General features: G+C 41.6%; 1 protein-coding gene across 1 annotated transcript in view; it reads right to left on the bottom strand.

Annotated features, from left to right (window-relative positions):
* The window catches only part of LOC120022092 (syndecan-2-A-like), a 34,166-nt gene extending 22,783 nt beyond the window's left edge, over positions 1-11,383 (bottom strand). The window contains exon 1 of the mRNA XM_038965908.1: positions 10,943-11,383. Coding sequence (XP_038821836.1) covers positions 10,943-11,002 — 60 coding nt within the window. The 5' untranslated portion in view covers positions 11,003-11,383. The remainder of the gene's footprint in view (positions 1-10,942) is intronic.
* Between the last annotated feature and the right edge of the window lie 2,632 nt (positions 11,384-14,015).

Below are 14,015 nucleotides of genomic sequence, written 5' to 3'. Positions count from 1 at the left end.
GCAATCGATTGTTGGATCATACATTTTTCATTTCAATGAGGGAAAGCAACAAATTGCTTTTTGACGCAATACAGCCGTTATTACTCTTGGCAACCCAGATTTCTTGGGGATATTATCAGGCAGATCTGTGATGATGTGTTCAAGCCAAACACTTAACTCTCATTACTGTCCTAACTAGCCCAATCCAGTGCCATCCTGCTCGGCACATGGGTCTGCCATCACCCCCCCCCCGCCAAGTCAGATGGACTCACACTTTCCCCCGCAGTAAAGCACCAGACAGAGGGAGATTTGTTCGCCAGAAGGGAAACCAAATTCACACTCTTCACTTCCTTGAAAAAGTGTAACCAGGCTGCATGCAGGGTAGTAAATGAAATAAGCAAAGAAAACACAGGGGTTTCCCCTCTTCTCTTCGTCACAACCACAGAACCTCCACCGCAATCCACTGAAGGAACTTTCCATTTGTTCTGCTAATCAAGAGAGCGCGGAGAGAGACTGCTTTATAGACAAAAGCTGCTATGAGTTACTGTTTTCAACAAAAACTTGACATCCACGTTAAGAAAGATGAGGGGTCACTAGTTTGTCAAATTGCGGCTCCTTGCTGCACCTGCCACATGCATGGTGGAAGGGGCCAAAGTTAAACCACTGCCCATGTGCTGCCTCTCCCCAATGTGTTTTTCCCATTCCTAGAAGGCTGGACTGTCTTTTGGAAACACACACAACCTCAGCCTCATGAAAGAATCCCTTACAACCAGTCGAGAGGCGTGAGGGGGAGAAGCTGTTCCTTTCAAAACAAACACACATACGTCGTGCAGATGTTCGCGACGCCGACACAAACACTCGCTTCTCGGGTGTCCACAAAGCAGAGTGCGTTGCTGCATCGCTCTGTTCTTTATAAAAATACAAATAAACTTTTGCCTTCATTCTTTTCAGCTGTCTTAAAGGGAATAGTCATGCAACTGTTCTCAGGGCAACTCAAGACACAGCGGTAACGACAAGCAGAATCTTAGCTTCGGGGTTGCGTCTACAAATCGGGGCTGCGTGGCTGATGACGAAACAAGAGCACAAGGGATGGACGCCTTCCTTCAGAGGCCCAAGGAGCCTCGGCCTGTGGAATCCATTAGAGATTACATCATTTTTGTCAGATAGGGAGCAAATGAATACACCCCCGGAAGGGGCTTGAAGTAGATTCTGCACACAGCAAGACATAACTATTCCCACTGGTCACTTTAATAATGTTGACATACTTTTTTACCCACTTCACATGTATATAGTGTATTCTAGTCATGGCTCATCTCATATAACCACTGCTGTACACACCTTTCCTATTCACATACAGTCCATACACACCATTCACATACATATTTATTTATATTCCAGGCTCTGGTCTGGAAGCTAAATTCCTGCAATTCTATCCATTTTGCCATGGGGTTTTGTAGTGTGTATTTAAATACTGTATTCTCAACATAGTTCATTCTATTATTACTACAGTATATTGCATTTTAGTTACACTGCTTATACACACCACATATTTATTTATTTCCTGGATTCTTCGAAAATACTGTATCTACTGATGTACATATCATTCTTAGTATATATTGTGTAAATTGATATGGTGTATATATGTAAAGATTGCATTAGTGTTACTGTTAGTGCTATTTAGGTGAATAACATTAATTCCGACATTTCAAAATTTCTTGTAAAAAAATATATAAATATTATTATTTGTGTACTTGTTGACATTTTACTGCATTGTTAGGAGCTAGTAACATAAGCATTTAGCTGCACCCGCTCTAACATCAGCTAAACTGTGTACGGGACCAATAAATGTTGATTTGATGTGTGGTAGGTTTATAAAAACACAGTCCACAAACTCAGCCTTGGTTTCTATGTGGCTGTATGTACCTAAAATGCTTGCTCCCAGATAAAGACTGGAATGTTCCAGATAGGATGCGATGGGAGGCTAAGGAAAGTGAATATTTTGTCCACTGCAAACACACATTTTATTTATTTATCATGCCTTAAATTAGAGATGATGCTCTTCTTAAATAGCTTACTTTTTATAAAAGAAGGATGATAAAGCCCTCCTCTACTCACCTTAAAAGAGCCTGGTTCTAAAATTGCACAAAGGCAGGGTGTACAAATATTCCGGTCAAAATTTTCAAAAAAAAGTCGCAAGAATCTACAGGAATACCGATAAAGTTCTTTGAAAATTGTATAACTAGGAAATAAAAAAGGCCTGGCATCTGTGGTTCTGGGCCTGCTAGCGAATGCAGTTTGTGTATTGATGTTGTTACTGTCTTCTTTATACCGAAGCCAAAGAGCCTCAGGTGATGAGCTGTCAGGGGTGTGGGGTGATCCAGCGGTCAGCTAGCAGCTTGTGCTACTTGGGCACAACATTACTTAATCAGTGAACAAAAAACAAACGGCCAACGAATGAAGCTCTGATGTGCTGTGTAGTACATCTCCCCTGACCCCCTTGATTTCGTGTTATTTAAGGGCACGGGATAATAAAGCATACAATACACATTCATAAGCACATCATAAACATTTCTTTACAGCTATATAGCATTATTACAACTTAATGTAAGTATTCATGCATTTATGGTGTGCTTATAGATGTGTAATGCTTCATGATATACAGTTTGTAAACAATCACCTATTTTGTTAGATACAAAGTCCCTCTAAGTGTATAGAATGGCATTTCAGTGGTTCCCCACTCATTGTCCTTGAGTGTCCCAAGATTCCATGGCAAAGGCCATTTCGGAGTTATTCCTTTGAGGTCCTGCTTCAGACACTGACGTGCATCTAGTGCATTGGATGAGAGTAAGGGCTCTACGTAATCTGTATCAGATTGAGCCGACACATGCAGCGTTTACCGCTAATGCGGGAACATTGCCTTTAAATTTCAATCACGCTGCAATGCTGAACATCCGCGATATGGATTGAATAAAGCCCTGAGTCTAAATATCTTTCAAAACATCAACATGAGATAATAGCATGCAATCGATTGTTGGGTCATACATTTCAGTGTAACTAAAAAGTAGCTGGCTGGCTCGTTAGCTAACGTTATGTGTATAATCTGTGTAGTAATATTATTCGTATATCAGAGCCATTTGCATTGCTAGTTATAGCTTGAACCTAGTTGGTTAGATTTAGCTACCTGCAGATTCATGCATTATGAGTTGGGATTTTGGTTAATTGTTTAGCTAGCTAGCCACTATGCAAGTAACCATTTCACTGTACCTTTTACACCTTCTGTATCCTGTGCATGTGACAAATAAACATAGATTTTATTGGATATAATATGTGTTTACCAGAGACGGTAATGTGAAGAACAACATGAACTGCAGCAAAGTTAAATTAGGTTATAACGTTAAGCCAACGAGACAGTGTCCATGTTCTAAAATTGCTTTAATTTCGTCACACTCATAACGGTCGCCAGTTGGACGGTGTTTCCTCCGACACATTGGTGCGGCTGGCTTCCCGGGTTAAGCGAACAGTGTATCAAGTAGCAGTGCAGCTTGGCAGGGTCGTGCTTTGGTTACAGCGACGGGACAAGACTGTAACTACCAATTGGATATCACGAAATTGGGGAGAAAAAGGGGTAAAAAATATTTTTAAAAAACAAAATATAAAAATATTTAATGTTCACACTGACAACTGTCTAGAGACATGTCAATAGACGTACTATAAACCAGCCTTTAGTCTTGAAATCTTTGGTTGTTTAGTACACTACTGTACTCATTCTGTTTAGTACATGGCCTCACATGTGAATCCTTAAAGATATGGGTGGGGCTAAGGCTTAAGAGGGTGTGAAGGATGCTGAATGGGTGTAGACAAAGAGCTCTCCAGTAGGTGCACCAAAAACATTCAAGGGCCATTTTCTCAAAAGTGGGGTTACAAGTTAATCAACTTTCAAAGCAAAATTACTTACCTAATGTTCCTCAACTGTAAGGTATGATATACCATTTTCTAGCTCTGAGTCTCTAGTTTTATCCAAAATACCATTTCAAATTTTACTACATAAGACTGTGTAGCAAGCCGGTCGGTCACTTATAGCCAACTTTCCAGCTGGCCCATCTAGCGGAAATCGCTAAATTCTACCTCCAGGGCAAGATTCATGACAATAAACGGCAACCTTCAAATTAACACATAGATTTTTCTGGTGGTTATCAGCCAAACCACTTGATTGCCATGCCAACATTGAGAATCAATGCCACGTGACGAGTTTCATTGAGGCGGATATCTACGCCCCTCACTGCAAGGGAAATACAGATAGAGAGAAGCGATAGATTGATAGGGGAGGGAGGAGGGGGATTATGATAGTCAACCATACATGGTTCTGTAGAAATTAATGTGTGTGTACCGTCTGCTTCCAACTCACACCCTCAAACACCTAGATTCCCTGAACGCAGCTCACTTTCCAGCTCACTCTCAAACACCTAGATCCCCTGAACGCAGCTCACTTTTCAGATCCCAATCACCTGAATTCTAATCACCTGTTCACACACCTGTATGTCATTATCACACACTATTTAGTTCAGTTCTTTGCACCCCATCACTGTGAGTTATTGTTTGTTTTGTGACACACGTCTTTCGGAGCTCTGTTTTTTCCCCGTAATTTACTCCTCCCGTTTATGATAGTGAGGCAGGCAAAAACTAACGACGCCTTTTGCCTATTCCCTGCCTGTTATCTACCTATTGCCTGATCTCCCGGACTACGTTACTAGCCTGTTCCCTGCCTGTACTGTTGCCATTTTGGACCCCTGTGTATGACCTTCAGCCTGCCCCTGGATCCAGCTACATGTCTTCTCCTGTGGTCCTTTGCGACAAACACCTGCTGCGCCTTGCGCTTGAAACCAGCTCTCTGTCTCCCCTCGTGTTCATTACAGTGTGAGCAGTTGGGCCTGTAGTTGTCATGCCCACACAACCATGGATCATAACTGGGTAGGCTACATGCAACCCAAAGGGTCAATGAAAATGACTGTTTGAGAGGCTCTCTTCACAATTGCTGATCACAACATTCTTTGAAACAACAAAAATGCACAGTAACATGGCCACGTGTGTTTTTTGTCAGCTTTGAGCTTCTCCCCAATCATATCCAATAGAGTGAGACTTCTCCCCAATCATATCCAATAGAGTGAGACTTCTCCCCAATCATATCCAATGGAGTGAGACTTCTCCCCGATCATATCCAATAGAGTGAGACTTCTCCCCAATCATATCCAATGGAGTGAGACTTCTCCCCAATCATATCCAATGGAGTGAGACTTCTCCCCGATCATATCCAATAGAGTGAGACTTCTCCCCAATCATATCCAATGGAGTGAGACTTCTCCCCGATCATATCCAATGGAGTGAGACTTCTCCCCAATCATATCCAATGGAGTGAGACTTCTCCCCAATCATATCCAATAGAGTGAGACTTCTCCCCAATCATATCCAATAGAGTGAGACTTCTCCCCAATCATATCCAATGGAGTGAGACTTCTCCCCAATCATATCCAATGGAGTGAGACTTCTCCCCAATCATATCCAAGGGAGTGACACCTTGAGTCAAGCAGACATAAGGGCTTCAGGTTAAGGCTCATCTATTAAAAAAACGTGCAGTCTGGGAGTGACCTCACGCAAAACTATGACTCGTTAAAACACTGATGTCTGAATCAGCTAATTGGACAACCATTCATAGAGGAGCGGAGTCAAGTGACAAGTCTGTAAGCCACAGAGAAAACAGCGGGCACGGTGAATAAGAGTTCAGTTACAGCACCAACTACATGAAAGACACAAATGCTCACTGGTATCCATGCCGGCATTTTAGCCAATGTATGGGATAAACAGTGTGCCCCAATTGAATGACTAAACATGATGATATAGAAACAACATAATCACATAATAGTAAGTTTGGACTTTATCATTTAAAGCATACTATACATATTTCTAATAGGTTGGACAATAATGCTGCTTTTCGACTAACACCAGTGTTACACTAGTGTATACACCTTTATACTAGGGAAATTCTTTTCATAGCTAATGGTGACAGTGAGGACCTGTGAAAAGCAGAATCAACCTCTGCATAATCAAAACAGTTGCCTTCTGAAGTGTTAAAGTTCACAATTAGCCAGTGTTATGTAAATGAAAGCTGAAAAGTACCAGTGGCCTGGCTTTGGCCCCGAGTGAGAGCAGGTCCACCAGAGCCATGGCATAGTGACTCGGGTGAGGCCCGTGTCGATGGAAACAGAAACGTCTGAGCCTTTTAGGGAACACTGGGGGTAAATCATGTAATGGAAATGCGTCAAACAACTTATTTAGCCCTCACTGAAGTGAATGTAAACATCACAGTATCTTGTTGGGTCGCCTGGAGTTATGTCTGACTCTGATAACCAAGTAGTAAACTGAGCAGCGCAACATAACGTAGCATAGGGATAGGACTATAGCTAGGTTACTTTCCTGGTTTAGTTTATGAACAGGTCCATAGCCACAGGTCAGTAGTTTTGGGGGTGGGCAGTTCAGCTTAGCCTATTGTATGGCAAAGTGGGGTGTGTCAAAATACACCCACCAGTTGAAGCTCATTTACTGTACTTCTACACAATTTTAAAACACTAAAATCCTATTTGGAGAACAGCAAAAACAAAACAAAATGTCCCCCGGTCATTATCACCACAATATTAGGTTTATATTAGGTTTAAAGGTCTGTGGAATGTCGTCTACAATATACGACTCAACCTCATCATCCATAGGCTACATTTCCTAATTTAGCCTACGTATGGAACAGTGCATACATACCGCGTGCAACATGAAATAGATGCATAACACACACTATCAAGGCCCACTTCAAATACCCACATCAATGTGAAGGTAACCAGAGCATAAAACAGCTGACTGGGAATGCATTGAAATCCACATGCGTTGAAATAGAAGGCATACATCGAAAGAATTACTTCGGCTTTCAATTGACAAGGACGCATACAGACAAAGAAAGTCGACCAAGGAATCTACACTTTAAGGAGGCACCCGTGATTCAGCGACGCTGAATCGAAAGCGCCTCGGTACAGGCAGGCGTAGTAAGCTCCGTGGAGTGTTGCTAGTAGGCAGCTAGAATTAGGCTATTCAGTTTGTGGGCAATTAGACATTTTCTGGGCACAGTTGAGTAGCCTACAATGCTTATATGAAAATCATAACTGGCACGTAGATCTTTAGAAATTGTAGGATCAATTGTAACTTGCCACTCCTATGAAAAAGGATGCAGACCCCCTGCTATAGGCTATATGAAGTCACCCTTGTGGTACGGTGCATACAGTGTACTGTGACAGTGTCATTGTTTCGTGCGCTACCCACCAAAATTGTTCCTTATGTGTGCACCCAGCTCATTTTTGTATATGCCCGTCTGCATTATTCACCAGGTAAGGGAAACATTCTGCGAATATTGAAGCATTGCATCAATGAATGAGGCTGCACTGAGAATATTGAAACATTTTGTAGCAACCTAGAAGCCAACGTGGAGGCGGCCATTGGAAATGTTTCACCGGGCCAGCTTGTCTCTGTCTGATATTTGTGTTGCCTACACAGCATCTGGGTGCTCATTATATACAAAAAAAAACAGCCCCACATCCACACTATATCTAAATAACTTTGTCATATTTTATGATTTGCCAGCAAGATTGATCTGTTAGAATATCAAATGTTTTAATTCAGGAAGATGGACAAGCAAGACTGATATAGTGAGAGGTAGAAATGCATTATAACAGAAACAGGTAGGCTACAGGTAGGGATGCAGGTAGGCTACAGGTAGGGGTGCAGGTAGGCTACAGGTAGGGATGCAGGTAGGCTACAGGTAGGCTGCAGGTAGGGATGCAGGTAGACTACAGGTAGGGATGCAGGTAGTGTACAGGTAGGTAGGCTACAGGTAGGGATGCAGGTAGGCTACAGGTAGGGATGCAGGTAGTGTACAGGTAGGGATGCAGGTAGGCTACAGGTAGGCATGCAGGTAGGCTACAGGTAGGGATGCAGGTAGGGATGCAGGTTGGGATGCAGGCAGAGGATGATGATGTTGGCCTACAGCAAGAAGTTAAAAAGTTAGCCCAACTAGGTAATCATTAAGGTTATCTCAATTATCATTCTGTCAATGTATGACAATGCAAATGTGTTATAGCCTACAATTGTTATTGTCTTTGATGCCAAACACATGACATATATTCTGGGGAAATGCTCTAAAAAGCAAATTGTTCAGTTGTTACTTTTCATACCAATAGGCCTACATTAAACCAACATTGCACTAGCCTACTGGGAGAATAAATAAAAAAACAATTAGGCCTACAGCTACCACAGCCTGTATTGTAATAGAAATAAAACAGATTTTGGTTTCGAATGGTCACCAAAAAGGAGGGCTCCCCACCTCCCAATTCCCAATTAAATCAACCCCTGGCTATAAGATTACAACAAGGCTTACAAGGCCATGTTCAAATGCCGAAACCAAATCCAAAGCAATCGGTGCAATGCCTAAATAGCTGACAGGCAAAGCAAATGTCACTCTCTCTGCCCTCTGCTTTCTAAAAGTGACAGAAATGGTGCTCTACTTTTCCATTACTTTCATGAAAAAATTACCCTCCCCCAAAAAATAAAAATAAATATATATAAAGTACCAGTCAAAAGTTTGGACACACCTACTCATTCAAAGGTTCTTCTTTACTTTCACTGTTTTCTAAATTGCAGAAAAATAGTGAAGAACTCCAAACTATGAAATAACATATGGAATCATGTAGTAACCAAAAAAGTGGAGAAAAAAAAATCTAAACATATTTTAAATTCTTCAAAGTAGCCACCCTTTGCCTTGATGACAGCTTTGCACACTCTTGGCATTCTCTCAACCAGCTTCACCTGGAATGTTTTTCCAACAGTCTTGAAGGAGTTCCCACATATGCTGAGCACTTGTTGGCTGCTTTTCCTTCACTCTACGGTTCAACTCATCCCAAACCATTTCAATTGGGTTGAGATTGGGTGATTGTGGAGGCCAAGTCATCTGATGCGGCACTCCATCACTCTCCTTATTGGTCAAATAGCCCTTACAAAGCCTGGAGGTGTGTTGGGTCATGGTCCTGTTGAAAAACAAATGATAATCCCACTAAGCCCAATCTAGATGTGATGGTGTATCGCTGCAGAATGCTGTGGTAGCCATGCTTGTGTGCCTTGAATTCTAAATAAATCACTGCCAGTGTCACCAGCAAAGCACCCCCCCCCCCCCCCCCTTCACACCTCCTCCTCCATGCTTCACGGTGAGAACCACACATGCGGAGATCATCCATTCACCTATTCTGCGTCTCACAAAGACACGGCGGTTGGAACCAAATATCTCAAATTATATTTGTATTATATTATATCTCAAAATATCTCAGATTTCCACCAGTCTAATGTCCATTGCTTGTGTTTCTTGGCCCAAGCAAGTCTCTTCTTTATATTGGTGTCCTTTAGTAGTGGTTTCTTTGCAGCAATTTGACCATGAAGGCCTTATTCACACAGTCTGCTCTGAACAGTTGATGTTGAAATGTGTCTGTTACTTGAACTCTGTGAAGCATTTATTTGGGCTGCGATTTCTGAGGCTGGTTACTCTAATGAACTTATCCTCTGCAGCAGAGGTAACTCTGGGTCTTCCTTTCCAGTGGCGGTCCTCATGAGAGCCAGTTTCATCATAGTGCTTGATGGTTTTTGCGACTGCAGTTGAAGAAATTTTCAAAGTTCTTGAAATTTTCTGTGTTGACTGACCATGTCTTAAAGTAATGATGGACTGTTGTTTCTCTTTGCTTATTTGAGCTGTTCTTGCCATAATATGGACTTGGTCTTTTACCAAATAGGGCTTCTGCATACCACCCCTACCTTGTCACAACACAACTGATTGGCTCAAACACATTAAGAAGGAAAGAAATTCCACAAATTAACTTTTAACACCTATTAATTGACTACCTCATGAAGCTGGTTTAGAGAATGCCAAGAGTGTGCAAAGCTGTTGTCAAGGCAAAGGGTGAATTTGAAGAATCTCAAATATGAAATGTATTTTGATTTGTTTAACACATTTTTGGTTACTACATGATTCCATATGGTTACTACATGATTCCATATGTGTTATTTCATAGTATTGATGTCTTCACTATTATTCTACAATGTAGAAAATAGTAAAATTAAGAAAAACCCTGCAATGAGTAGGTGTATCCAAACATTTGACTGGTACTGTATATATATTATTTTCAGGGGGTGCTGCAGAACCATCCGCACCCCTACTTCCCATGGCTATGAATAGGCTAGACAGTTTAGATAGGCTACATGCAGCAATAGTGTTTATTTGCATTTCACAATACGATTTTATTAATGGCCAATTCATAGGTTAACGACAAAGCCTCATAAATGGAACCAGACTGGGTTTTATTACCCCCAAAGACCAACTGATAACAGATAGCTTATAAGCAGTGATTTGTACAACTATGCTCGTTGACATTTCCATCCAGAAAGGGTTCCTCTATTTTTGACCATCAACCTGCCACGTACATCGAAACTATAGTTTTGGAGATGTTAAAATACTGACATTAAACTAAAACTCTAAAAAGAATGTGTATCTGTTCAAAGCAAACTCTGAACGTTGAAACATTGTCAACATCGACAAACTTGACGTGCAAGTACGGTTCCCAAACCAAGAAAAACAATTAAAAATAATATTGACTACAGTTCAAAAAATACCTCTGGCCGAAACTGAATTGACATTGCTCTTAAGTTATAATATGATAGACTACAACGTGTCAAATTCAGGACAAGAATAGGCTACATTTACAATTGCGCCGAGTACTCTAACCTTACAATGCAACAATCAAGAAAGAGTGGAGTGGTCAAAGACTCGAAGTTGTTCGCTTTCCCAGCTACCCCCTCAAGCAACTCGACATTGTTCGCTTTTAAAACTTACCCTTTCCCCCGAGAGAAAGGCTGTTATGCCGAGGGTCAAAATTATCCAAATGTTCCTCATTATTCCTTCAATAAAATGTGTAGATACGGCAAAACATACAAAATCTTTCTCCTTCTCTCCCTTTCCTCTTCTGTTTGTGACTATCCCCCTCTCCCCTTGCACCCTCGCGTTTCTCTACTCTAGAATGGGAATCCCACCGGATACGTGTTGCGTTTTGTTATTCCTCCACGCACTTTTTCGTACAAAAAAAAATGTAGTTCGAGTCAAATTGCTGCGTAGGACACTTGACTTGGATGTTTCACAGTTGAATCCGGACTTAATAATACCCTGTATTCACTTGAGTACAGTAGAAACGCAAGTTAGATGTTCCGCTATAACGCGCTAGGATTCGGCCATGTCACACGTAACACAAACTCAACCGCATTGCTGTATGCAGAGAGAGTCGGGAAGAAAATACAGGTCATATGAGAGAGAGCTCGTGCAATGATTGACAGTAACTCCGACCATATGGGAGCATTGTTCAAGCCAAGAGCTGTGCCTATCTGCACATCATACAGTATCAACGGACTGCCATCAAATGAATTGCCATCAAATCAAGTGTCCTGTTGCTTGCATCTACAATTATTTTAAGTAATAAACTTTATTGACATGATATACCTTTTAATAGCCTACATAAATGTTCCAGAAAAGTCCAGTTACCATTAGTCAACGATAACATTTGTCATCTTAATTTGTGGGTTACAAATATCTGCATCTTCTGTCCAATGGAGAGGCATAAATAACCATTAAATCACTGCAGACATATCATCAGATATTATTTCCCTGTAACAAAGTATTACTTTACTGAAATGACTGTGACAGCTTGAAATTGTAATTGTGCTACCAACTGTTTTTCCTGAGGGCCTCTATAGTCCAATAGAGCAGGTCTTCTAAAACTCGGTCCTGGGGCCCCACCTGGGTGCACACATTTTGTTTTTTTCCCCTAGCACTGCACAGCTGATTCAAATAATCAAAGCTTGATGATGAGTTTGTTATTTGAATCAGCTGTGTAGTGCTAGGGCATGGACCGAGTTTGGGAAACCCTGCAGCAGAGGATCATTTCAAGGAATTTTCCAGTCAGTCCATCTCTATGGTTCATTTCAATGCAAAGTCTCCCCCTACTGGTATAATTCACTCCTAAATGGTAGAGTGATATTATATGGGGTCCAGTGTTAGTAGGCCTACTTTATGAATCATAGAATCATATCACGCATAGAATGTCAGTAAATGACAGTTTGAATCTTGAATGAGCACTATGTTTAAATTGTGTGACATTCTCATACTGTGAATGGCAAACGTTGTCACGTTGTTGCCAAGTAACCATGCATTCAGTCTTTGTATCAGGTTATATGCTTGTATATTTGCCATCCTTGCTCAAATCGAATGACATTTTATTTCTCACCAGCGCCAAATACAATGGGTGTAGACTACCGTGAAATGGTTGCTTACGATCCCTTCGCCACAATGCAGTTTTAAAAAATGTATAAAAACAGCAACACAAAAGGAATAAAATACACAACAATAAAGGTTTATACAGGGAGTACAAGTACCAGATCAATGTGCAGGGGTAAGAGGTATTTGAGATAGATACAGTGCCTTCTGGAATAATTCACACCCACTTTTTCCACATTTTGTGGAATGGACTCACTATGTGTGCAATAGTGTTTAACATTATTTTTTTATGACTTCCTCATCTCTGTTCCCCACACATACAATTATCTGTAAGGTCCCTCAGTCGAGCAGTGAATTTCAAACACAGATTCAACCACAAAGACACAAAGGTTTTCCAATGCCTCGCAAAGTAGGGCACCTATTGGTAGATGGGTACAAATAAAAAAGCAGACATTGAATATCCCTTTGAGCATGGTGAAGTTATTAATTACACTTTGGATGGTGTATCAATACACCCAGTGATTGTCTAGTAATGATCAACAACCAATTTATCAGAGCTTGAGGAATTGTCAAAAGAATAAAAGGCAAATATTGTACAATCCAGGTGTGCAAAGCTCTTAGAGACTTACCCAGAAACACTCACAGTTGTAATCGCTGCCAAAGGTGATTCTAACATGTATTCAGTCAACGGGTTGAATACTTATCGAATCAAGATAAGTGTTTTATTTCTCATATTGGTCTTCCACTTTGACATTCAAGTACTTTGTGTAGATCTTTAACAAAAAATGACATTTAATTCCATTTTAATCCCACTTTGTAACACAACAAAAGGTGGAACAAGTCAAACGGCGTGAATACTGTCAGAAAGCACTGTATAAAGTCTTGTTAGTGTGCATAGAGTCAGTGCAAGACAGGATCAATGCAGATAGTCTGTGTCACTAATTCATTAACTATTTAGCAGTTTAATGGCTATTTAGCAGTCTTATGGCTTCGGGGTAGAAGCTATCTCGGAGTCTGTTGGTCCGAGAGCCGATGCTCCGGTACCGTTTTCTCGAACCGTAGCAGAGTGAACAGTCTATGGCTTGGGTGGCTGAAATCTTTGGCAATTTTTCAGGCCTTCCTCGCCGCCTGATATAGAAGTCCTGGATGGCTGGGAGCTCGGCCTTGGTGATTTACTGGGCTGTCCGAACCACCCTCTGTAGTGCTTTGCGGTCGAGAATGATGCATTTGCCATACCTAGTGGTGAGGCAGCCAGTCAAGATCTCTTTGCAGCCTCCTGAGGTGAAGCGGCACTGTCATGCCCTGTTCACGAATGTGTGTCTGTCTGTGGACCATGTTAAGTCCTTACTGATGTGGACATTTCTGACCTCCTCCCTGTAGGCTGTCTAATCGCCATTGGTGGTCAGGCCTACCACCGTCATGTTCTCAGCAAACTTGATGATGGTGTTGGAGTCGTGCGTGGCCACACAGTCGTGGGTAAACAGGGAGGTGACTAAGCACACATCCCGAGGGGCCCCCATGTAGAGGGGTCAGTGTGGTGGAGGTGTTGTTGCTTACCCTCACCACCTGGGGCCGGCCCGTCAGGAAGTCCAGGATCCAATTGCAGAGGGAGGTGTTCAGTCCCAGGATCCCGAGCTTGGTG

The sequence above is a fragment of the Salvelinus namaycush genome, chromosome 27, assembly GCF_016432855.1.
Source record: "Salvelinus namaycush isolate Seneca chromosome 27, SaNama_1.0, whole genome shotgun sequence".
In the NCBI taxonomy this organism is placed as follows: Eukaryota; Metazoa; Chordata; class Actinopteri; order Salmoniformes; family Salmonidae; genus Salvelinus; species Salvelinus namaycush.
This window is presented reverse-complemented; position numbering and strand designations above follow the sequence as displayed.